This window comes from Brachyistius frenatus, unplaced genomic scaffold (assembly GCF_029030835.1).
Source record: "Brachyistius frenatus isolate BFR_SWC_R1_liver_20210118 unplaced genomic scaffold, ASM2903083v1 Contig_13, whole genome shotgun sequence".
Lineage (NCBI taxonomy): Eukaryota > Metazoa > Chordata > Actinopteri > Embiotocidae > Brachyistius > Brachyistius frenatus.
The window spans coordinates 1,012,339-1,039,525 of NW_027210612.1; the positions used below are offsets into that span (position 1 = coordinate 1,012,339).

Here is a 27,187-nt window from a genome sequence, read left to right on the forward strand (position 1 = left end):
TTGAAGTACAAAGTTTTATTTGAATTCATCATGACTGAAATGTGAAGGAACCCACAGCCTTAATATCCTGTGTTAGTTTAGTAAAAGACTTTGAGTTGCTGTGTGCACAAGCGTGGTGTAACATGCAAATAGAGATTATAGTGACAAAAAAAGCTCCCCCACTCAAGATATTAGAAACATGGTGAAGGTTACATGTAATTTGGTGTATTTTTCCTCCCATTACTAGGTTATAAATGTTCATTTCTGTGGTGCTGGTGCAGCCTCTGCATGCTTTTGGCTACCGTGCTTCTACTTATCACATTTTGTGCAACACAGGCAAATTGTGACCCTCCTTTTGGTCAAAGGGGGTGAGTATCTCGCAAGTGGCACTTTAACAGCAACATTGACAAAAAATTTCAATGTACAAAATTACAAAATAAATATGCCTCTTTTTGTTTTTGCAATAAAATAGGCTCACGAAGCATTTTATAAACATCGACCTTGGCACTTTTCATTAATATCAAGATTATATTGTCTTTTTCTTCATGTAAAGAGAAACAGTGTTGAAACATAATTCATGCAGCAAGTAAGGAAAAAGGTCATTATATGTTGCGTTTGGTCTAGTAAGTTTCCATCCAACAGAGGCAAGGACGCTCTCTGCACAGAAAGAGCCGTCTCGGTGAGACACTGCAGCCGACAATTTTCATTCCGGTTGCGGGGAAGCAGAGCTGCTGGTGCAGAGACTTTCAAGTTGTAGCCCTTATCCAGCCTCGCTTCTAGCTCTGCTGTCCGTTAACGATGGTGAATTTAATTTCGCTGCTCATTAAAAGAACGTCTTTACAGGCCGTCTCACCATCTGACACGGGCTGAGAGATGGTGTCCCCGGGAAGGAAATTAGGAGCGATCCAAACTGACCTGCAAATGACAAGAGAGCGAGAGGGAAAATATTCAGACACAAGCATCAGTAATGTGCCTCCATCAGACCTGTGCTCAGACACGGCTACATTTAGAAACAGGTTTTTTTTTTTGCATTTAAAACTGCCAATCAAATAAAACTCCTGTCCTTGTTATTTTGCTTTGAAATGAGGTCAAAGGACTTTAATGAAGGCTTTTAATGTGTGGAGTGTGCAGCTACATCCTTTTATGCCTTTGATCAGTGCCACTGACTGCAAAGCTCAGCTCTTTAAGCGTTGTGAACCACAGCAGCACGTACGGCGTCTCACGCTGACATCACAGACTTGTTCAATCCAGTGTGCGATTACACAGGTTGGTCTATTGAAATGTATGATTGATCTATATCTGTATAGATCAATATATATATATATAACTCCATATCTATCTATCTATAGATATCTATCTATCTATATATATATATTTGTTACTGACCTTGTTTTTTTCCAATTTATATATATATATATGTCTTATCTATCTATCTATATCTATGATATATATATATATATATATATATGCATATTGATAAGGATGTGGTGTGGACTTGAGTTGTTTTTGTGTTTCCATGCTACAGTAATAAGATACAATACCACACCCTGAGCCGGAGGGTAAGAGAAAACAATTGAAAGCTTGAGAGTGTTACGCCGTGTAAATGTCTGGGGAGATCTCCAACTCATTCTGTTCCTCCAGTGAGGTCAGCCCTATCATCAGACAAGTGTTTAATGAATGCTGCGCTCTGAGAGAAGAACAACAGTCAGATGCTGCAAGAGCAGATTGATCGGGAAAATGAAACGGATTAATGTGACAATGAACAGGATAACGACCGACCTGATGTAAACCTAAATCTGTGACTCAAGTTTAAGAAAAATATGACGATTGATTTGTGATTTCAGTCATTTTTAAGTAATTTATAGTAACTGAGCCTTAATGTTTGTTTTAATAGCTTCCATCGTTGGGTTCCTCTCATACATGCATACTTCTGTCAGTGTGAATTTGTCTGAGATGACACAGTGTATGTGTGAATGGGATTACAACAGATGTTTTCATTTTGGAATCGCTGAACCTAAACTTTTCCACAAAATATAAACAACCCAGCTGTCGGATCAACCAGCTGTTAGCAAACAGGTGGATATAATTCTGGTAGATTTTAAGAAACATTGTGTTCTCATTGTTTTGTATGCAGTAAGCATGAACTTTGACTCCATATTTATAAGTGCTTGTTGGGCAAATGCCTGCTACAGGAGGCGTGCTAGATATAAAAATCATTAACCTTGGATACGTTCGGCGAACGCTGCGCCCCGCAGCTCGTCGTTCTGTGTTATGGTCTCCTGCCGGGTGTCACTCAGCGGTGGTTTCAGCTGAGAAACAGTCGGTGTTTCTCTTCTGATCCATCGTGTCGAACAAGTCCAGCAGACACAGATGTTGCCTCCACAGTTGCAGCTCTTCACACAGAGAGACGAGCAAATACTTCCTCCGGCTGGCTGGTTGCAGTGTTGGTTTCCATGACAGCGTCCATTAACTTCCCTAAAGCGCTTTAAAACTTCTTCTTTTTTTTTTTAAAGTGCATTAAAATCAGTAACACTGTCAAACATCTCATCGGTTGTCCCTCAATACTTGGTGAAATAATCACTATTTAATATTTCAGATGAAATTAGCTATATTTAATACATATACATTTATCAAATTTTGTACATAATCTGGACCCTTATCATTTTTATGTAAATTTATTTTTAATGTTTAGTTGTTGAACTAGTAAACATGAGTTGAAACATTATAATAAAGGTCAACACATGGTTTCAACATCGGGCTGCAAATGAACCATTTATGATGGATTGACAGCCTCAGGTGTGTCGTTAGTCCAATTACACACAGATAATTGTTTGAGATTGCAAATATTTTAACCTGCATTTTACATAATTACCTACATTTTTACACCACATATGAATGATTATGTAAATTATTAATTTGATCATTTACTCATAATTTCATAAGGTACATTATGTCATTAATAATCAATATTAAAACAATGTAATAAATTAAGAAATATGTATTTAATTAGGACTAACAGTTACATTAAATAATGATTAGTTCACCCTGTGTCACTAATGGCTGGTGTAAAGTGGTTCATGTGCCATCATGACTTACTGGATATTATTTTTTTGTTGGTTATTGCAATTGGTTAAGTCAGTTTTAAAAGTAAAAACATTGCGAACCATATTCCCTTGCTCCCCACGTCCATCTCCCTCCGTATTCATAATGAGTGAGTGTCGGGTTTTAAAAATGCATAGGCCATCTGCGCACTTGTGAGTGCAAACAAACTTTGGCTAGCTGCCCTGTGGTCGGAATCGAGCCTTCACATGTATTCATATTCCCGTGCGGCTCCACTCCTCGTTGAAGTCTGTGTATCCCGCGTTGTGCTTTGTGGATCAGAGATCTTCCTCATACTCAGGTCAGACTGCAGTCTTCTGGGCAGCATTGAGGTGAGGTAGATTACACTTGCTTCTGTTTCATGCTCGGCCCTTCGCTATATTTTCTCCTTCTCATTTGTTACGTGTGGGAAAATTTGGGAATCCAGGTTGCAGACAGCTCAATGGTTCAAAAAGCAGGAATGTCTCAATGTGGACTTTTCACCAAAAAAAAAAAAAATCCAAAGTAAATAATGTAGATAAGACTCTGTCATTGCTTTAGTCCACAGCAATAATGAGTCGTGTGACAGGCACCAGGGAAGAACACAGCAGTCCACCCACAACAGGGGGCGCTACACCTCTCTACACGGAGCTCTCGTCCGGCCTGGGCAGCAGCTGAGTGTGTTTCCTCTTCTCTAAGATCCTGTTGAGCTCCTCGGAGAAGGAGTGGCCGAGCGGTGACGTGTTTTCAGAGTCACTCTGCCTCAGCAGCACATAGCTGTTCCCGTTCATCCTCCTCAGGACGCTGGGCAGTGTGGCCGACAACCCGTTGGGGAAGTCGCGCTCTGGAGAGGGAAGTTGTGGGGTTGGAGGGAGAGGCGGGGCCGGGGGCGGAGGCTCTTTATAGGGTGAAGTGTGAGCCTCACCGGGGACGATCTGCAGGAAGCCACCGTCCTGGACGTTGCCGTTATGCAGCTTTGAAACGCCGTTACAAATGCCGTTGCCATTACAGTGGCTTGAGATGGTCTTCAGCTCCATGTGGGAGGATTTTCTTTGCTGTTTTCTGCTCTTGCTGTGTCTTTTACTGCTCGGGTAGGCTGCAGCTGCCGCACGTAACGAGTACTTCCCTCTGTGGCCCACTCGCAAACAGAAGCCCACGTAGACGAGGACGACGGTGAGCACCACGCACAGGCCTCCGAGGATGGTGATGAGGGACAGGTACATGGCCTCCATGTTCCTGGAGGAGAGGAGATCTGAGCGGGGGAGGAGAGGGGCCGGGGCGGGTGGGAGGTCCCTCTCAGAGGAGGGACGCTCAGTGGGTGGTGGCAGGGTGGCAAAGAAACTGTACAGTTCAGAAGTTGGCTCGACGGGTGGGGGAGGGGGCAGGTCCGGGCGGATGGTAACGTTGTAGGTAACTATGGCGACCTTGATACCGTTCTCGACAGCGTGACAGGTGTACAGACCGCTCTGGTCCTGCCGGGCCTCGATGATCAGCAGGCCGTCGGTGCCGGTTCTGAAGCCAGAGTTGAGGTCGTAGCCCTGCACCTCGCTGCCCTCCAGAGTCCAGAGGGGCGTCGCCAGGTTGGAGCTGAGCTCACACTGCAGCAGCACGTCATCGCCCACCCGCACCGAGCGGCTCCGCTGGACAACATCTGGAACACCAGCAGACCCATAAGCATTAAACCACAGTGGCAGCGACCATAGACACATTTTCTAATAATTGCTAAACATCTTATTTATTGAAGCATAAACTCCAATTACGAATCCTTTAATTCCTGACATCATATTACCTCGTAAGACGACAGAGCGAGGAGGCAGAAGTACATTTGATCAGATTGGTATTGAGGAGTAAGAGAAGGCATTTGCCTGCCTTGAATATCAAACAGATTTCTCTCCAGAGATGGCAAAAATGTGATTAGAGAAGGGAGGAGAGGTTTTTACCAACACAGTGTGCATAATCAATTTTCAAAGAGGCCTTCATGCCATGTGATGACAACTATGCATCTTTCGAGTCCTTCCAAGCATTCTCTATTTTTAATCTTCCTTTCATGCATTAAAAGCAAACTTTTCTTAAGCGGCAGCTCTGAGCAGCAGATAAGATTTCTGCGTACCATCTTGTGTGCTTTCACATCCCGTGCTGCCATGCTGGATGTCTTGGATTAAAGTGGATCTGTGGAGGAAAAGAGGACATAACAATAAGCATATTACTGCAAAGAAGAAACGGTCACTACGTTTGTATATACACTGAGATTTTTTTGACTTCCTAATTTTAGTTTGTGCTGTATTCTGATCTATTTATATCATTTATTGTTTCTATAACTGCTTTCTACTGAGTGAGCGTATCTGTCCTGATTAATCAGTCCACTTGAAGTACACAGCTGCATGATATGTTTACTATCACTATGTTTCTGCCAGCGTTGTGATTATGCAACAGTTCTGGGAGCTGAGACTGTGACAGGGCACAGTAATACTTAAAGCAACATTATGCAAATATTTACCATAAAAACAACAGCTTCAAAATGATTTGGTGGCACACTGATTTGTAATAAGGAGAATTTTATTCTCACTCTGCACCCTGAACCCTAAATCCTGTTCTGTGTAACTTGGGGTGTCTTTAGGAAGCTGTAAGAAAAAAAAAAAAAATCTAGTGTTATAGTCTCAGTACGGACGTCATCGCAGAGAGGAAACAGAAGAGGACGTTGGCAGAGGAGGATAAGAAGAGAAAAAGAGGGAGTGCCACAGCAAGAGGCCAGACTAGAAAAGAGCTTGCATTTTAGTTGACGAGAGCCTCGTGAAATAAAACCGACACCGTGCAGACACTGAGCTGGCCCTCCTACAGTTGGATTAGTAAATAGTATTAGTTATGCCTTGTGTTTGTGCATTTGCTTGGTGTTTGGCTGTGTTAGCAAAGTTGCTGACGTAAGCCGAGTCACGCTGTTTGACAGGACTTTAACTGCTACCTAGACATCCTGTAGTGATGTTAGCAAACCTTCTGGACAACACACTTGGACATCAGTAAAGGTAAGTGCTCTGGCGTCGTTTGCCGTGAGGTATGTTGGCTAGCTTTCAACGATTGCGTTCACTTATTTAGTTTAGGCGATGAGCTGTTCTCTGTCCGTTAGCATTTCATGTACTCCGACTTGACACAAGTGTACAGCACGGCTGGTTTGTTTTAAAAAATGATTGGTTTTGTGCGTTACCCCCTTGTGGCCACAGAGGCCGCTGTTACTGCAGCTCAGCAAAAGCTGCATGACATTGTGTGTATTTTTTGATTTGAGTAACCTTGAAGCAGAGGGCCACCTGCAGTACAATAATCACCTGATCCACCACGCACACGCACACGCACACACACACACACACACCTGTCTGCATGTGTCATTATGCCCACACACTCGGCTCCGTTCCAGGCGCAGTGAGGATCTCTGGCAAAGATGCAGTCATAGCAGGACGTGTATCTCCGACAGTTAGAGAGCGGCAGCTGAACCACGCCTGATGGAGAGCTGACGTACACGCTCATCTGCGGGAGAGAGAAGATCTCAGTACTGTCAACCAGAGATTAGTCCTACAGTGTGTGTGTGTGTGTGTGTGTGTGTGTGTGTGTGTGTGTGTGTGTGTGTGTGTGTGTGTGTGTGTGTGTGTGTGTGTGTGTGTGTGTGTGTGTGTGTGTGTGTGTGTGCGTCATACACGGTACCTGTTTTGTAGATATCAGTAGATTGTTAACGGGCTCTGGTTCTTCAAACAGTTGCAGCTCCTCAATAATGTGCAGCTGACCTTTGACATCTATGGCTTTGTGTAACCAACCTTCATCTGGGAGACACACACAAAAAGGAGAAACATTAGAACTAAAACACCAAAACAGTCTGTGCTGTAAAAGCTGAATGTAATACACATGTTTGTCAGCCACTGTGTCTGTTGATTTTCTTCTTTTTAGGCCAGCCATCGATTAACAGCTGAAACAAATTTACAGGCAGATAATCCACTTCTTTGCATTTTTCTTATCGTTATTACAACATTGTGGCGTGTCAATCAATTCAAGACATTTTGGCATCTAAGATTGAAAGTTCTCTCACAATCAGCAGTTATTTTAATGTAAAAAAAAAAAAAAGAAGAAATGTTTTATTCATATTTTTTTCTTTCGCATTTTCATCTTGTGAGTTTGACTCCCAGAAAACTTACTGCATCTGTATAAAAGCCAATTAAGCACATGTTTAATTTTAATAAATTGGGTATGTTGCTATAAAATAGTGAGTTACCACCAAGCAGCAACCGACCGTGACTTCACCTATTGGTTTGTGAATTGCAGTTCTGAAGCCTCCAGTTCAGCATTTTGGTTGTGACCATATTTGGACAAGTTGGGGAGGAGCTAGTGGTGAAACTGACTGCAACACAGGCCTGTCAATCAAACAGACACGCCACCAAACATACCGCTGTATGAGATCTAATATCTTGTTAATGATGGGATTATTTTCAGCTCAACAGACAGAAAACTAATAAGAATGAGTAACTTTAGTGAATGACACCATAATGACATGGAAATTTTTTTAATTAACTTTGTATTTTATGAGAGAAGTTGAATGTGAGCCTTCGTGTATAACTGTATTCCTAAAATGTCCAACTATATAACAAATCGCACAGTTGATACCTCACATTAACTGATACACACCTGTGCCAATATATAGTACGTGGTACGTTTGTCCATCTAATGCCTGGATCGTGTGTACGGCCATGTGCGTGTAGTCTGTAGTCCTCCTGAACAAAAGGGGGCGTCTGTCTGAAGGTTGGACCTGCTGCGACATAAGAGGATGCCTCCTGACAAAATCCAGCAAGTCATCAGGCAGGGAGGTGGAGATGTTTATGCCCCTGGCCCTCAGCGCATCGGTTATACACTGCAGGAAAAAAGGAGAACAGGGCGAGGAGGGATGATGAGCGAGTAACAAGACACTCTGTGGGCTGCAGGGTAAAGAAACATTCTTGGGCTCATTTGTGATAAACTTCTCTGTAAATAGAAGCAAATACTGGAAGGCAGAGAAGATATCACGAGGCTTAGCAAAACGGTCTACAGGGAAAATTAGGGGATCAGGAACAAAATGCAAGCCTGTGGACGGCTGTGTCTGGGGAAAATGCGACTTTTCACTTCAATGACAATGAACCTGTGTGAGTTCTGCAGCCGGTCGGTGCTGACGTGCACCTGACTAAGGGTACAGCTTTCCTGCTCTCTTTGTCCTTTTCCAATGACTCCAGCCAACTCTTCTAAGAGGCTTTTACGCGCTCAAGCTAAAACCCTTGACCGTTTACTCCTTTCCATTTAATATCAAATTTGAAATTAAGTCCCACAAAGTGTCAAAGTGACAGTGCGGTGGATAATGTCTGCTCCTGCTAACCACGCCACAGCCCTGGCTGCTGCACTAAGCCATTGTCGCCAAAGCTAAGAGCTGGAGTTAATCGCCATGGAAATGGGTTTCTGTCATAAGCTGGTGGTGTTTAAAGCCTCATCCTTGAAGCTGCCACTCTATCATTTTCCCTCCATCTTTTTCTGTGCTTCTTTCCTTTATGAATCTGCACTGTGGATCAGTTTCAACTGCTCTGTTGGTGTTTTCCACCGTAAGTCCTTGGAGGCTGAAGAGGCGGGAGACTTTATTTCTGTGCCTCATCTTCTGTTTAAGAGACTGAGAGGGCTGCACCGCCTGTGTGTGAGTGTGAGTGTGCGTGCGTGTTTACCGTTCCAGGTCGTGGGTCAGGGATCTTTCCAGTGTACTCGTTCCACTTAGAGTCAGAGCCCTGGTTCTCCATGTAAGGTCCTTGAAAGGCCTCTTGGACCTCAGACAGAGCGAACCGACACACTGCAGACGCCTTCACGTTTTTCCTAAAGACATCAAGTCCCACAGTGAGACAGACCAGAGTGCAAGCCACGAACAATAACAGCGGTAAACCCAGGGTTGCCATAGTGACAGCGGGAGAAGTACAGTGGATCAGCGGCTCACCTAGTCGAATTGATGGAAAGAGACAAATGGGAGGAAAGTACAAGAGAGGGGAGGAGCACCGAGAGATACAATGAAGCTGATTAGAAATCGTACATCTCTGAGAAGGAGAGGTGAACGAAATGGATTCAGAGAGGTGGAGTAGGAGCTGAGGTAGGAGGCAAGAGAGGTGGAGTTGGAGAGGAGACAGCAACATCCCACATAACAAAAAATGCTAAGATAACCATCGTTGGTTTCTGTTTTCTCCATCACAAAACATTTTGCCTTGGCACAAAAATCAGTCCTCAGCCAATGTATCTTTTGTAGTGAATGTATTTCACTGAAAAATAGAAACTACTTTCTAAAAAGACCGTTTAAAGTTGTAAATATGAAATCAAACTTCACTTTATTACTACCATCTAAGCTTGGCCTTTTTCCTGCAATAGTCATTTAATTTATTTACATTCAATAATTCTCTCTCTCTCTCTATATATATATATATATATATATATATATATATATATATATATATATTTTTTTTTTTTTACACTCAAGGATTTAACAAAGAAACCATTAATGCACAAAATCCACTGTTCGCTTTCTTAACACTGTGTGAGAGCTGAACTGAGTTACTGCTTTTGCACACTGAGCATTTCCTGCTGCTGCTGCATTATGCTGAATGTTTTGAACTAGAAAAGAACAGCGTGGGGTTAATTGTGAAGCAGCCACAGGAAACAAAAAGGGTTTGTCTCCGACATTAGTTAACAAAGATTGTTCAGCCAAAATATAAAGTAAGAACGTACTTTCCTGTATTTTAATTCAGTAAATAATTTGTAATTAATTAAATCAGCAGCCACAGTGAACTGTTAGTTGAGAGGCTGCACACGTCAAGCTCCTTAACAAGGGAACAACTTTGCTGCAACTCATTATGAAAACAGTCTGTCTTTGACGGGGTGCAAACAGAAACCCAAGTTGATCCTCTGGTGTTTCTGAAAAAGTACCTGCTAACTGAATGTAAGCTATAGCATTAAACCACCTGCTGTTAGCACAGTAATTGCAGTGGAATCTTAATGATGTCACAGTTTTTTTTAAGCCTCTAAATTTGCATTTTTAATTAATATTCTTCCCTTAAACTTCTGTAAAACTCCTCCAGCCAGCTTCTTCTTTTCACATCGTCTGGACAAAGAAGCTCTTTTGGCTTTGTTTCTCCCCTCTCTTTCATCTCGTTCCTTTCTGTCTTCTTCAAATGTCTCAGTGTATTGATTGTCGCCTTTCATCTTTATCTCACTCATTTACATTTGCATCCTCAAAGCCCTCGTCAGTCGGAGATCTTGACAACACACACTCACCACTCCAGGCCAAAGATGCCATAGAAGAGCGTGTCCTGCGGCGTGTCGCCTGGCATAACGAACACGCTGCGAAGCATGTTGAAGTGGAAGTCATACTCTGGCAGAGAGCAAGTCAACCTGGTCTTGAGGAAGGATGTCCACCGTTTCTGGAGAGTTAAATGGCCTCCTCGGTCGCCCTGAGGGATGAGAAGTGGGAGAGAAAGGAGAAACAGAGGGGGGAGAAGGGAGAGGAGAGGAGAGGAGAGGAGATGGTCATAGGAGGTACGGGCCTGAAAAAAACAACAAATAAATTGAACACTGGGCTCGAGGTGGCACACAAGAGGATGTGAACCCTCCTGAAGAGCACAACAGATGGTAAGGGGAAGCAATAATGATATCTTCAATAAGGTTATGACTCCCCACCGTAGTCTACAGGTTCGTGTGGAAACACAACACAACACTTATTCCTGATAAAACGGCAAAAAAATTCTGACGGCTTCACAGTTAAAAGCTTTAACTCAAGGCCATGATTCTTTTGAAAATCCAGCAATTGGCATCACCTTGCCTTTTGATATTAACTATTAAATGTATCCAGCATGTGGCAAATTGAGAATGTCACATACGCCGCCACAAGGCATTTCTATTGAGATGAAAACAGAAATGTGTTTCCGCGATTTCAACCCTGTGAGCTGATTTCATTTAAAGGTGCCAAAAGAGAAAAACAACAAGGTTATACCGCTGTACAGCTGGCTCTCGTCACTCTTAACTCCATCCCGGGCAGCAGAAAATGGAAATCATTCACATGTCAGGCAGCAAGAGGATGCTGAATATTCTGTGTCTCACCTGCAGTCATCCATCCCTCTCACTCTGAGCCACACTGACTCTGCTACCAATTCATCAGCTACACTGTCTGCTCCTTCTAATTACACTGGGGCCTTGTTCTAAATGCATTCCCCATCCAGACCCTCATCTATTACAGTACCTTCATCTATCATCAATTCACTTAATTTAGCCTGATGCAAGCTTTCACTCCCCGTTTCAAAATATCTCCTACGTCTCTTTTTAATCTGCGCTCACCTTACAAACCCGAGCTAGTCGTGCCACCCTGCTGTGGCTGTAGGTTGTTGTCTGCTCCTGGCTCCTCTCGGTGAAGAAGAAGTAGATCTTGTCATCATCGCCGGTCCTGCTGCCCAAACTCTCCCTCACGAGGGCTGAACCCACGAAGTCTGCCTCTGCAAAGGGAAGGAAGAGACTCATACTGTGGTGTTTTTTTTCCCCCCATGTTGAATGTACCCACAAAATCCTTTTCCCCTCATGTGAAGCGTTCAGGTCATCTGCTGACGTAAACCTTTACTACTATGAAACTGGGTATTACAGGAGCTCTGATACCGATGACAACAAAGTATTCTATCGGCATCTCGCCAAAAGGTTAAGTAAGGCGAGGAAAGATGGCGCTGCCAGTAAACATCTAGTACCGAGCAGTTGGCTACTTGTAAGAAGAGAGGGAACGGCGTGGTACCCCGGAGCTCCGGTACAGACGCTGAAAGCAAAAACATTGTTGAAGCAGAAGATGCTCATATGCTTTAGAAACTTGCACAACATCAGAGTGAGCCAAGCATCTCAATAAGGGTTTGGATCATGTCAACAAAAAAAATATATTATATTCAGTCAGTCAGAATTTTTGCGTATTTGATCAGAATCAGATTTTCCCAATTACATCTTTTACACTACCGCTAATGTCGGCATGCCAACAAGCACACAATGTCAACTCTATCATGCAGGTGTTTAGAAGGTATAATGTTTACCAAGTTGAGTATTTAGATTTTGACCTGATAACGATGCTGGTTAAACAGACAGGGGATTACCAGAATGAAATGTCTAAACCCAATTTCATGCCCAATACATCAATTAGTTGTCAAGATATTTTACTTAGAAACACACGTCAGATCTCCTGGTTTGGCTCGGTTGACTTTACCTTTCACCTTAAACACTTGCATACATATTTCTCACCCCTCCATGCATTCACCACTGATGCTGCTCATCTTCACACCTCATCTTTCTTTTATAGTTACAGTTTGTTGATTTTACAATAAATCTGAACGTTGGCATTTCAACCCGTCTCCCCTCCTCTTTGTCGCATGCGTTGAGCTGGTTTGTGACACTGTACAAAATGTCGTGACGATCTGTGCGGCAACTGTTGGAGTTATTTAAGTCTGGATTTAAGTGTTCAGCTGACAGATTGAGACTAAAAAACAGAATTGTCAGTACAAATAAGTTGTAATGCCTTAGGAATTAAATTGGAGCAATCGGTGGCAGGTGCAATGAAATTTAAATGGATTATTGATCTATTGAAGCTGAAGCAGTACGCACACGTTAAATCCAGAAGAATAGATGACGTGGAAGTTTAAACCGCTGTTAGCTGGTTGTCGAACCAAACTTCTGTCCACTTGTCCCATCCTGCTACCCAAACACACTGAGGAGCTTTTATCATTCCTGGAGATGAACTCACCATTCAGCCAGCGCGTGGGAGCGTCTTCTGTCTTCAGCGTGGGAGATGGAGAGTTGCGGCGGATATCTGGAAAGCTCCTAAATTCATACTGGGAAGCCGTATACATCTGCTGGTCTGCAGGAAAAACAACTTATCAGGTCACTCGGTTATTAAATGAAACTCTGGATGTGACTGACAAGTGTTTTAATGTGACCTACCAATAATGAGGCCGGTGTAACCTGTTGTCGGACCGTACGGACATTTGTTTTTGCCTTCTTCAGGCTGAGATGACATCACAAACCTCTCCTCATCCTAAATAGGAATTTTTTTATTTTTTTTTAACAGAACACAGTTTTTCCCAGCTGTGCTCGAATCTATACATCTCAAAAGTTTTGTCCTAAATGCAAACAAACTGTATTTCACCGCAATACAAAGAAATATGTTTTATGCATGAACATACTATGTATGCACAAAGGGGTCTGAAGGCGTGAGTCCCACACATGTAGAGATGAGTCGAGTTGAACCTCTGGAGGAAGCGGATGTGATTAAAACACTCCGTCTGAAAGAGGAAGAGAAAGATGGAAAAATATATTGTGGTGAGGGAACGAATATTAATACAGAAGCGAAAACAAAAAGATGAAAAGAAAGGACTGAGGGAGAGAGAACAACCAAATACCCACCTTATTGTCTTTTCCCTTGGACAGGCACTGACGTTTTTGCTCGGTGGAGGCCTCCCACTCAATCTATAACACACCAGATAACATACAGTACAGCGAGACAGAAAGAGAACACTAAGAGTTGGCGGTTTTATATCACAGACTTCCATAAATTCCACAGATATGACAGCAGATCAGCACAGTAATATCTTTTTTTTGGTTTAATAATTCATAGTTAAGTATTTTTTTTTGGTCTTTTTCTGAATTCACTGTGTTGCTGAACAGCAGCATGTTTTTTTTAAATTTTTATTAGACTCAAAAAAAAGTAAGTTGATTTGCATTTATTGTGAAGCAGGAGGCAGAGGTGTGGTTGGACAACAGCGTTGTCCACACAAACACGCAATTATACCTCATGACATACTCCACTGCTGTATGAATGTAATTCGCATAACTTAGCTTAGCTTGGTTTAGCTTAATGTCAGGTTGTCACCAGGTAACAAACAAGGTGGCACGACAGGGTGAACAAGGTTTTTAAGTTTCTATTGGTACTTAAACGGACGGACAACTTTAATGATTTTATCCTACAACTTGCAAATATTGAGGACTAGACTCAATAAATCAAAGCAACGCTGCTGGCAATTAGAAAAACACAATGTTGTCACAAGTTGATTTTAAAGTTATTATCCTCACTATTTTAGCTCCTTGTGAACCATTTTTACCGAAAGTAATTCTAAGTCTTTGGTGTTGTGTTTGAAAGGACATGTTTATTGATAACTAAGTGCAGGTAAACCACTTTCAGCAGCTTTCAAATATGATGTCTTCTTCATAAATTGCAGAAGTGATAGTTGTATCAAAGCAATTTTTTTCCTTTTTCAAAATACTGACAGTTCTGCTTTTATGGATTTCATGACAACTTGACATATGCACATACGTGGTTTCCTATAAATGCTTCGTGCATGTTCACACCATTTCAAACCAGCGGTGTATTCTGCATCGTGACTGTGTCCGACACAGTCACGATGCAGAATACTGCACACTAATGAGTGTAGATACATTTTTAATGACAACAGCTGAATAAACTCTAGCCGTCGTAAACAGTTTAAAGAATTTGGTTTTGGCATTAAGAAAATAACAACATTATCACTGAAAATTAAAAAAAAAGGGGCAAATGTCCTTTTAAAATCACCAGGTAATATTAACCTGGGATATTATCATGAATTTGCCTTTTTGACCAAACAAACCGTGTTGGAATGATCAACACGAGAAACCCACAAACTTTGGTGAAAAGAAAAGATTACAGAGTTGAGACAAAACTGGGCACAAAATTATGAACTTTTAAATGTTGCATCTGGCACAGTTGTAAAGCTATTTCTCTGTCAACATGTGTGAATGATATAAATATGAATTCTGTGTCTACTCAAAGTTACATTGGAAAGAAACAGTAGACGATTCTTCACTCTTTTTTTTTTTCTCATTAATAAATCAATTTATGCAGCAAGATGCTCCTGTGGTGTGCGAGTTATTGTGTTAAAAATAATACGACTACACACATAAACACACACACACACAAACATTCAGGAGGGGCGACAGGGGAATAAATACTTTTGCCTCAAATTGAAATATCGTTGCCTCCAAAGGTTCCTGCTTTGCGGAATGCAAATGAAGCCGTGACGGCGTTAAAGATACGGCAGCGGAGGAACACAACATCCAGCAACACCCAAACAAACAAACTCACGGTGAGAGCAGAGCTGGCTGAGATGTCAGAGGCATTGAGAGCGAACGCAGCCCCCCGGGCCCCGACGTAGAGACGCTCACTGTCAGCCTCCAGCAACATGGTGCTGTAGCTGACTGCAGAGGACTGGAAACGCCTGCAGCCCTGGAGACCTGGGTGAGGAAGAGGAGGAGGAGGAGGAGGAGGAAGAGGAGAGGAGAGAAGAGAAGAAAGGAGAGGAGGAAGGAGAGGAGACGGTGTTAATGAAGGTGACCTTTTGTAACCCCCTGACACTTCTTCAGCTACATATATTTATGCAAACCAGCTCCTGATATTCTCATAAAAACACACCACGTACATTGATATGCCACACATGCTCTTTAGTGGCTCAGTCAGCTCTATTACATCGAGTATAATTTACCATTCATTGGAGGATTGGGGAAATTTTGCAGACGGTACTCAAAATTAGTGGAGGGAAAACACCAACGAGGACAACCCGCTTTATCCTTCTTCTGTTCTTGAACTGACTGATCATCTCAGTAACGCGTCCCCTGTGTGATACTGGACAATACAAGTAGTTAAAAAGAGGCGGATCTTTGGTATGGGTACACACATTACCACCTGGCTATATCTCACTGTCCACTGCTGCTACCGACTGTGGTCTGTCTCGATGGGAACAACTGTAGGTTCACAAATAAGCCATTTTAGAGAAAAAGCTTCCTCTGTTCACAATCAGATTTTTTTCAAATACTCCAGTCATTGATTTATTTTCCCTAGTGATTTTTGGACTGATTACTGTTGTGTACATCTCAATACAAGCTGCTTTTGTTGTTATCTGGACGTTTATGTGATCATTTGTGATAATGAAAAACAAAATCCACCCCGGCTGCTATTCGTACACGATAACATCTCCCTAAACCTCTGTAGAAAGCCGCAGACATCAGGGTGGGGCACATTAAAAGCTCCGGAGTGAAAGCTTTTTAAATTAAACTCGACAGTACGAGAATAAAGGCCGAAACAGAATTTGATCGTCTCTGATGGATTTCTCGCCGTATGATTTTCGAACCCTGGTGAAAAGTGGTAAGAGGGCCTTGTTCTTTGTTTCTGAGGGATTTTGTTGTAAAAGATTCTTTTTTTAGGCTGGGAGAGAAAAATCTTTTCTGTTAAACAATAATAATCTATAAAACAATCTTAAAAACATTCTTTTTTTTTTACGTGTTCGACGAGAAAAAATAAATGTCTTTAAGATTGTTTTTCTACTGACATTCCTTTGCTCATTTTCAGTGTTTAAATGATTAGCCAATGGTCGATTAGTTATGAATTAATTTTCAACGATTATGATGATTTTTAAAAAACTAATTCCTCAAACAAAAAGCCTTAAAATGTGCAGGTTTTTGAGTTAGATAGTTTGGTCAACTGAATTTACGAAGAACTAACAACAATTTTAACAACAAATCTTATAATACATTTTTTTGATTAATCAATTAATTGTTTTGTCCATAAAATGCCACAGAACAGTGAACAAGGTGAAAAGTTCACAGGCGTGCTTTGAGCTAAATGCTAACACACTGATGTTTGCCCTGGTCATTGTCTTAGTTTAGCCCGTTTGCATGGACACATTTGCTTATGAGCAATAAACACAAAGCACAGCGGAGGGCGATGGAAATGTTCCGACTGTTTTGCAGGAATCCGATCATAAACAGAGCACCAGACTGATTATATGAAAAGTTAGAAGTAAGATAGTTAAACATAACAAGAGCGCAGCACAGCATCTGGGCGATGCGTCCGCCGGTTTCACTCAAAACCACAAACGTCAACGTCACCGAAAATTCAAGGTCGTTGGAGCTGAAGACATTTCGGTCTCGACCAAAAGTGTCGGACCGACAACACACCGCAGTGTCTCGTCACCGGTGTCACCGACAGTACCACTAATATTGAAGTTCCATCATCAAAAGCTTTTCTTAGATGTAGAAACAGCAGCGCTGATCAGACTTCTCGTTTCATCTCCAACCGTGGACCGTAACATAATTATGCTTATCTGACACAGCTCTGCTGATAAAGAAGAAAACACAGAACATCAGATTTCAGACTGCTTTCGGTGGATTTTTTTTTTCTAGGCTATATTGGGATCGATCTGTTTGACAGGGCAAGATACTAATAAGGTTCAATGAGACAGACACTCAGCGAGGAGGCATATTGTACAGCTCGCTCACTCACTCACTCACTCACTCACCCCATGTCATGAGATGCTGGAGAGTTATGTAACGTCTGAGCATACAATCTATCAGGAGTCCACTTAGCTTGGGTAAACATGACACCACCGTCAACACACACACACACACACACACACACACACACACACACACACACACACACACACACACACACACACACACACACACACACACACACACACACACACACACACACACACACGGACAACCTGTCGGCATTTTACATCCACAACAATATCTCCATTTGATTTGCAGCTCGGTTGTATTTCAAATGTTTTTTTATCAAAATATCCGACGTGACTGTTGCCTTGTAAGTTTTACCATCAGCTGTGATGCAGTTCTGACCACAATAAAGCCACGTAAGCACAAACACGAGCCATTTTTTTTTTCATGCCTATCTTTGGGTGCAGTCGCCAAACAGTAAAGGTGTCAGACTTCCTGCATCCTCAGCCAATCCACTTCCCCCTCAAGACTGTATAGTTATCAAGTAAGCTGTCATTAAGATTCCTATCAGCTGCTGCAAAACCTAATCCACTCTGCTCACTTCAGCAGCAGCAGCAGTCGGTTTCCATCCCGAGCTGCTCCGGGCTGATCAGGTGTCTACTTTTCTTCCTTATTCTCAGCCGGAGGACCAAAAGTATTGCGTGTAAGGGATTTTCGGAACAAAACTTTCCCTACGTGACATGAGTGTCTCATTGTGGTCGAGTCAATGCATTATAGCAGATACAATGCCTGCGTTTCCTCGGTGTAATCCAAGCATTAGGGCACACAATAGCCTCTGTCTGTGCGTGGGAGGAGGGCCTGACAAGCTGAGGTGAGGTAACTCAAAACAAAGCTAGCCGTGAACCTGACGCAGCAGAGGGAAATTTATCTGGGCTACATTATGGTGAAATAACATCCCGGAGTACATTTTAGCCCCAGCTTACGAGATCATGTGCGAAAGGGCACGTCCGAGTTCGCATGTGGGGAAGGAAAAGGTGCGAGCGAGGCGGCGAGAGGAGCCCAGATGAGATTATTTACTGAGCAAACACTTGGGAGGGACCTCAGCTGATCGGCACAGTACACCGTGTTCAGGGACACCCACACCAGCGCACGCACACACTCACTGACCCTCCAGCAAGGCACCGGTCTGTGACGTAACAGCCTTGCATACAAACTCACGTCAGGTCTGTTTACGCTTCAGAACATTCTGACGTGCAAACAATCTGAACCAAAAGAAAGTTAAATCTGCTGACTGTCATAGTGAGGCAAGTTCTAAAAGGAAAAAAACACCAGACAATCAGGGCGTGTACTAAAAACATATTTGGATGTATCATTGGGTTTTTATTCTCTTTCGCAACCCGCTCTCTCTTTGTTTTGCCAGCTTTTTCACCGTTGAGCCGTTCAAAAAAAACTGAACGCTGAAATTCATCAAATAAATCATCTTTAACAGCCTCCCTTCTAAAAAATGATTCACCTTGTTTCAGGATGGGAGATGTGGGGGAGAGCAAAGTTGCAATGTAGAGAAAACACAATGTGAGTGTGTGTCTGCATGCATGTGTAATTTCTCAACCCCACACAGGTTTGGAGGCATTACCTTCAGGTTGCTAAGGAACACAGAGATTAAAGAGCTTTGAGGTAAGTTTGCATATCGAAGTGCGCCCATCATGAGGAGGGAAGCAGAAGAAACAAAGACTAGAGCTCAAGGCAAGAAACAAAAGAGGGCAGTTCAGCTACGAGAAGTACAAACCAATGAAGAAAAAAAAAAAAAAAAAAAACCAGTAAAAGAAACAGAGTTTAAGTGCAAAGGTAGAGAGATGGAAGGCTGGAGGAGGGGGAGTGGATGAGAGAGAGTGACGGGGCGGCAGACAAGGAGGTGAGCAGTGTAGGAGGACATGTGGGCTGGACTGAGCACTAACTGATGATTTAAAGAAACTCAAGATAACAGCGTTGAGAGAGGTTCAATATCAAGAGGAGCAACGGAGGAAAACAAAAGACGAGTAATGACTTTAAGTAGGCGACGTACTGTAAGAACGACAGCTGTTTAAAAGATAGACCGAGAGAAGAGGGATATTGTTCCACTTGATCTAGTAGAAGCGAATTTGGGCACAAGTCAAACTTGACGTGAGAAATTTTCTTTCACACGTCGGCGTATCAACAGACAAAATCCAAGATCAGATCATGCTTAAAAAAAGGATGCAAAACGTACAAATGAGGAAGAAAAATTAAATACTGTACATCTTGGGCCATACTACAACAGTTGTCACGGTTACGATGCTTCTCAACTACATACAGTGGTGTCAGACTCCCTGAATGCTCCGCAGGGATCCGAATGCAAGCACTTCAGTCATCTGCTTCTGTCTCTGCAGCACCTCGGGCTACATGCCATCACTCACAAGGTAGGTAAATAATAATCACAGCAGCTCCATAAAAAATCAAATCATTACAGCTAAAAACAGAGGAGGGAGGTGACGGAGGCAGACGAGTGTATGTTCAAGTCAGTGTGTACACCAAGGTGAGATAAAGCAGGATGAGGGGGAGTGAAAGAGAAGAAGGAAACAAAGGAAACTGGACAAAGACGGATCCTGTGACTGCAGTGTGACAGAAAGAAAGAAAATGAATGAACGCAAAGTGCTTGTAAAAGTCTGTTTTCAAAAACTCAGCAGCTTCTACAACAAAGAGGATTGTTGTTTGTGTGTGGCGCTGTATAAATTCAGAGTTGTGAGTCATCTTCAGGTATTTAAATGTTTAAAAAATGAAAAAAAATCTGTGTTTGACGGCAGAATCAAACACTTGACAGGAATTAGATTGACCGCCGAACCATATGCGTGTCTGTCCTTACCGCTGCTCAACACGGTGACACGCGGGGTCACATCCAGGTCCAGGGGCGTTCTGAACGGGTAGCCGCCCGCCGCCACCAACAAGCAGCTCAGCAGCAGGAGGAGCTGCACCGCAGAGACCCGAGCTCCCTGCATCTCCGCCGAGCGCCTCGCGGTACGAGCACTCTCCGACCAGGTATACGAAGGCATTCACGCAAACATTCACCCTATGACTCACATACACCCCGACATATATATATACACACACACACCAACACACCCACACGCTGAGACAAACACTGGCAGCTTCTTTCACCGTGCTGGAGAGAGGACTGAAGGCACCTGAGGAAAAGAAACACACAGAATGATCGGCGTTAGAAGTCACACCTGCACGAGGAGAAACACAAAGTGACTGAAAATGAAATGGTGAAAAAAAAAAAAAAAGTCAGAAGTTGGAGAAGAAGAAAAGCTGCTGAAACGCACATTAAATAAGCTGATCTGGAGGATTTCACAGGGATGACGACAGAGATATGAAACGGATACAAAGTGAATTTGCTCAATGAAATATTGAGGGAGGAGGTTTGTTTTGTAGATCTGCGAGACTGGGCGGGCTTAACATGTTGCAAAGTCTCGCAGTGTGTAGTTGTGTGAGCAGCAGCTGCCGAGTCCAAACACAAGACTGAAAATATCATTAATCAAACAACGACCGTCAAACAGAGCTACGTGCCGATATCACGAACAAACACTTGAGGATTAAACTGCGATGTGGAGCAATCCAGATCGATAGGGTGTGAAACCAGTTCAAACAGCAGACGTACCTGAGAGGAGCCAAATCCACGAGTGGAAATATGAAATATATGAAATATGATCATCTCTAAGATGCGCGCGTGTGTGATATGAATGCCAATTTTGTTCCAGCAGAAGAAGACTCTGTTTTGGAGGAGTGAAAGGAGTGATGGTGAGAGGAGGGGAAGGAGGAGGTGTGTGTGTGTGTGTGTGTGTGTGTGTGTGTGTGTGTGTGTGTGTGTGTGTGTGTGTGTGTGTGTGTGTGTGTGTGTGTGTGTGTGTGTGTGTGTCCCATGCACCAGTGCACACAACAACAACTGAGAATACACTGACAGCCACTCTGTGGAGCATCGCCAACCTTTCCCAGTTTTATTTGGGGGAGTGGCGACATCTCTTTTTCCCTCCGTCGTTAGCTGTGTTTCTCTGTCTTTTGACACACACACACACACACACACACACACACACACACACACACACACACACACACACACACACACACACACACACCTTCCAACTGCTCTCCCAGCTCCAAATGGAAACAGTCACACTCTTTAGCGCTTTCCACAAACAAAGCATTTCTTCAGCAACCTAAAGAGCTGAACGTCCAGGGAGCCTGCTTGATCCTTCAGTTACAAGCACATAAACATACACACACAAATGCACACAGCCGAGATACACACAAATGCACACAGCCGAGATACACACACACACACACACACACACACACACACACACACACACACACACACACACACACACACACACACACACACACACACACACACACACACACACACACACACACACACACACACACACACACACACCAGGAAGAAGGGTGAAGCCATTAGCACGAGAGTCTGTGACAACACGCTCCCTGAAAGTCCCAGCCGTCCCTGGGGGCTGACACCATGACAGCGGCTGGCTTGAGCGTTGCATAATGTTACGGACGAACACAGCAGCATGCAGCAGTGGACAAGAGACATACTGCACTCACTGTGATTTTATCAGTAAGTAGTAAAGGTACGACGGGGAATCACAGGCTCAGGTTGCATATATATACGAATACCGTTACAGCCACAGGACATCGGGGCTACCTACGACTTACACAGACTGCTAGTGCTACAGAAAGTTACATAATTATTGCTCTAAGCATGTAACGTCAACTCTAAAAGATAACTGAATGTAACTGAACCCTTTAAACTATGGTGTCTCCAGGTTGGTGGGTGTCATTTATTGTTTTAATATTTTAAATGGACCATTGCCGTGCTTTTGCATGGTTTAGCCGTCTAACAAACTACATTTACAGTACTTCATCGCTGAACATTACCCAAAACAAACAAAGTGAATTTCTAGATTCATTTCTATCTTCCTGCAGGATTCAGTTGGCGTCATCCCGGCAGAGAGATGGGGAAACTTACAGGAGATGTAGGTTAAGTAAAGGTGTGACGGGTTATACATCCCACTGGACATTTATTACGCTTTATTTTCTGAATAAAATTGCGAGGTAATGCACTCGTGAGTAAGGACTGTTTTGAAAAATAGTCTGTGCTGGGCCAGCTCCAAAAAAAAATGATTCTAGTTGTAAATGATGTTGTCAGGAGGAGAGTGAAAGACAATAAAAACAAAAGGTAAACATGAATGTCCAGGAAAAGGTCACATTAATTTGCAAAATCAGCATCTGAAATGTGAGGATTTGGTCTTTTCTAAAAAAAAATAAATAAATAAATAAAAAAATTAGGAAAAGTATTCAACACAATCCCTGATGGCAAATTCATTACTTTGACAAAAAAGGAGTTGGAGGTAAAAGTGAAGTTATGGAGTGATAGATTTCAGGTCTCATATTTCTACCGTCCCTGACACAAAAATTAAAGCAGAAGCTAATGGTTTGGAAATGTAAAGTATACGAGACTTGTATAAATCATGTACAGCCCCCCCCCCCACCACCTCCCCCCGGCCTTCGACACTGAAAGCAGAGATGCTTTTACGAGTTCCTGAAGTGAAGCCATTTGTGAGCTACTGCATTTGCACTAATGTTAACAACATTTACAGGGTTTTATGACTATTTGGCTGCCAGGACTTGGAGACACCAAATTATATCAGTTGTTCGTCTCTCTGAAGACGTGCTGCCTCTCGTGCAGCCTGTCAAACACAGTGTCAACTGCCCTCCCAGTCCTGTCTAAGCTCCTCTTAAAGAGGTGGCAGAGGAGGTGCACCCAGGGGTTCTTTACAAGTCATTTATCTGACTCGTACACACCAAATCACTCAAAATGGGCTGTCATGGTCTAAATCCCTTCAGTCAGTCAGCCAGCCAGCCATAGAGGGCCTGACGTGGTCTTATCATCTTTGGAGGAAGTAGGGGTCTATCCACATGGAAATGAAAAAGCGCTTACGACAGAAAGAAAATATGAAGGAGGGGAGCGAAAGGAACAAGCAGGGAGGTAAAATACTTTCAGAAGGTCCAGCAGTGCAGAGGAAAAGCCGGTAAATGTCACGTTCCCAATTCTCTGTTATCTAAAATCAATTATTCCTTCCTTGATCCAAGTACCTCAGACCTCTGGATGTAAAACCTTTAAATTGTTAATTGGCCACTGAGCACACAGTTAAAACTGTGAGAAAATGTAAAGACAGAGCTGCTGAAAATAAAAGAGTGCGTTTACCACTCCCGACCTCCTAAACTCAGTGCCAGCTCTCTGTCCCGTGACATTCATCCAGGCAAATGGATTTTATCAGGCAATTATAAAGTGTCTTGAAACCTGCGTGAATAGAAGAGACTGGAGCACAGCGGTGACAGCTCCATCAACAGATAACACTTGTCCCAAAGGACTCCAAATTCACTGTTTTTGAGTTGTGTGTGTGTGTGTGTGTGTGTGTGTGTGTGTGTGTGTGTGTGTGTGTGTGTGTGTGTGTGTGTGTGTGTGTGTGTGTGTGTGTGAGACAAGTGGTAGAAAAGATTACAGTCAAAGCCATTGAGCTGACAGACCGCTTTAAAACACTCTGGTTTCACAGACAGACAAACGGAAGCCAAATGAACTGAACTCCGTTTGTTGGCCGGACTGAAGCTTTATAGTTTGTACAGTCACTTTGTGAATGGAACACTGGGCTCTTTAAACCCACCTTTCACACTGGAGTTATTCTGACAATACGACGCAAGAAACAATGCTGTGTACGGTCAGTGTACGACTGAAGAGCTGTGTGCCATCATTCATAATTGTGCAGTCTAATTTCTGAGACACTTTACGCTCCCCGTCTTCGGTTTAGACGACAGCCCAAAACTGCTTAGAGTCTAAAGTCTGAAATTCATCAATTCGGAGGCTCTAGAGAACCAACAACCATTGCAAATCTCATTTAAGAAGACGACAGGCTCACAGTCAGTTTAGACGTGTTTCAAAATGGTTTAAGGGGAAGAAAACTCTCCAGTCAAGTAAATATTATTTACATCATTCACCTCAAAATCCCAAATTTGCCTTAGCGGACTTGAGAATTTGTGATGTGCACAAGAACTGCTGTCGTACAGACGCTCGATTTGATGAATGAAAGAGGAAAAGGGATGCATGTCGGAAAGAACAACCGAGGAGGAAACTCTCTTCCAGGAAAGATAGATGGTGCAAAAACAGCAGAATGACAGTGACGGGTAAATAGAGTGCAAAGATACGGCCCCATCCAGACAACGTCTCTTTCAGGGAAGGCTTTGCTTATTTCAGCAAAACAAGGCCAAACTGCATTACTGCATGAAGAGTTGGGCGATAAACTAACCTGCCTGTAGTCTAGATGCGTCCCCCCAATTAAAACGTTTGGAGTTTCATGAAATGAAAAATACGACAAGGGAGACCCCGAGTTGCTGAGCAGCTAAAATCCTTTATCAGGCAAGAACAGGTGACATTTCACTTTCAAAACTCCTCAGTTCCAGTTGTTTTTAAAACAAGAGGTGGTACAAGCACCTTGGTAAACATACCCCTGTCCCAGCTTTTTTTTTTTTTTTTTTTTTTTTTAAGTATTCCTGCCATCAATTTCAAAACGAGCTTCCGAAAAACAATACACTTTTCAGTTTCAACATTTGATATGTTGTCTTTGGTCTAATTTCAATTAAATATGGGTTTACAGAATTTGCAAATAATCGTATTCTGTTTTTTTTATTTACATTTTACACAGCGTCCCAACTTGGGGGGGGGGGGGGGGAATGGGCGTGTACTCTCCATGTACACCATAAAGAACTAATTATGGGTCTTTCTTTCGCACGAACATTTAGTATGTTTGCAGTGTTCAAGAGTCGATGCAGCCAGGAGACTAACTAATAGCACTTTTCATGGACAGAGCCTGGAGACTTCACTTTCATAACAGTTTCTCATGGTTGCCCTTTTTGGACAGTGTGAGAGGCTGCAGCCAAATACTGAGCCACTCAAGGTTAAAGTAAAAAATAAAATATTTAAAAAATAAAAATAAAAAAAAAAGCACCGGTGTAGTCATTATAAAAGTACGATTATAAAATGACCAAAACCAACGTTTGAACTAACGCAGCGAAGCCTTCGTTTGAAAGACTGGGTGAAATACAAAGAAAGAGAGCACCGAGGACGCTATCTACGTAGCGGACGCACACTTTCTGTTAAATTACCACATCTTTTGCACGGCTATAACAAGCGTTTCCTCCCACTCGTCGTGCCACTCTGGTCATGCATTTTTATGAGCAGATAGATAAGCGGGTTCACCGAGTTCTGCGGGCGTAATGTACTCATTACAAACACCTTCACTGGACAGGAGATGGCTGGTTTACCCATCCTTAAAAGGGATCAATCATGCTCCTCAATCCCCTCCGTCAACGTCAGTGTGTGTTTACACTTCATTCAGTCTAATTAGAGCTAATCAGCTGACGTCTAACAAAGTGTTCTCCATATGAATTACAGACTCTGTCCACTGATATCTGACGGATTGAAAGTGACTCCACCAGTGCAGCAACAGATGATTGATATATATATATATATATATATAGAATATTGTAATGCAGCAAGGCACATAATGAGTCACTGGGTGTTTTCAGTTCAGATATCATCCAGTTTTGCACACATTTATGATGTCAGTGATGACGTTTGCTGATATCTTACACCTATTTATGCAGTAATGCAGGTAAGCAAGTCACCAGCAAATATTCAAAAAGCTGCAACGATTGGTCCATTAATTGACGAGCTGATGAGACAGAAAACTGTTTTAAAAGACCAATGAGATGATTGAATAATCGATCAAATAGTCGAGACATTAATAGTAAATCAAAAAATAATGTTCTCATGCCACATCGCCTATTTTTTATTATTTTATTTTTTTTAAATTGAAAGAATATTTATTACAGGCTACAAATGTTTCAGGAAGGCTGTTTGCCTCTGTATGACCAATTGTATGAAATATTTTTTGGTAGCTAAATACACTCGAAGACACAGAAAAAAAAAAATACACTTTTATGTCACACTAAGAGCCACTGTAGAAATCCTCAAAAGTACCAGAGCAGAATAAAGACATCAAGATTAGCTCACAGTGAACTGAATGTTCTGTAGATTTTATATATATATATATATATATATATCTACGCAGTGGTCGTGTAATGTCCCGCGTGTTTTACCTGAATTCGTGTAAATATCTCCGTTTCCTCGAAGTCGAGATAATCCAGCTGGACTTTAGACGCCGGTCTACACTCTCAAACATACAAACAGCCACTGAAACGCACAGTACGAATACTGGCACGACTCGGAGCTCGTCACAGGTGGCCCGCCCTCCCAACACCACGCTCACTTTTGTTTCCTCCTCCAGCCTCTGGATGAGTCCTTATTTATTTCTTTCTTTATTTATTTATTTATTTATTTATTTATTATCACCAGCTCTGATGATGAGACGCTTCCTGGTTCATTGTCCCACTTTTATCCGTTGTATTAAGAGGTCCAGAATGAGCAGGGACTTTTGCGGTAAGAAGGCAAAGTGAAAAAACGTGGGCTACATAAAGCAACCTGTCCCGGTCAATGCTGCGGGGCGGCGTCACACTGACACCTAGCGGGCACAGAGGGATTTACACTCAACCCGGTTATGAACGGCTATAAATATTATTTCAAAACTTTTAAACTTACAAATCACTTGGACAATTTGATGAATAACCCTTAAAAAGAACTCTGAGGTATATTTATATATATATA

At 42.5% G+C, this 27,187-nt stretch overlaps 1 protein-coding gene across 1 annotated transcript; it reads right to left on the minus strand.

Annotated features, from left to right (window-relative positions):
- sema4ga (sema domain, immunoglobulin domain (Ig), transmembrane domain (TM) and short cytoplasmic domain, (semaphorin) 4Ga) lies at positions 1-26,722 on the minus strand. The gene is made up of 16 exons (XM_069692679.1): positions 26,623-26,722; positions 20,252-20,570; positions 15,221-15,369; positions 13,510-13,572; positions 13,290-13,388; positions 13,048-13,141; positions 12,851-12,964; positions 11,419-11,573; positions 10,363-10,538; positions 8,775-8,919; positions 7,720-7,942; positions 6,748-6,863; positions 6,419-6,573; positions 5,168-5,226; positions 2,201-4,708; positions 1-894 (listed from the first exon to the last, which is right to left on the minus strand). The coding sequence occupies exons 2-15, from the start codon at positions 20,436-20,438 to the stop codon at positions 3,699-3,701; spliced, it is 2,745 nt and encodes a 914-aa protein (XP_069548780.1). The 5' UTR covers positions 20,439-20,570; positions 26,623-26,722; the 3' UTR covers positions 1-894; positions 2,201-3,698.
- Between the last annotated feature and the right edge of the window lie 465 nt (positions 26,723-27,187).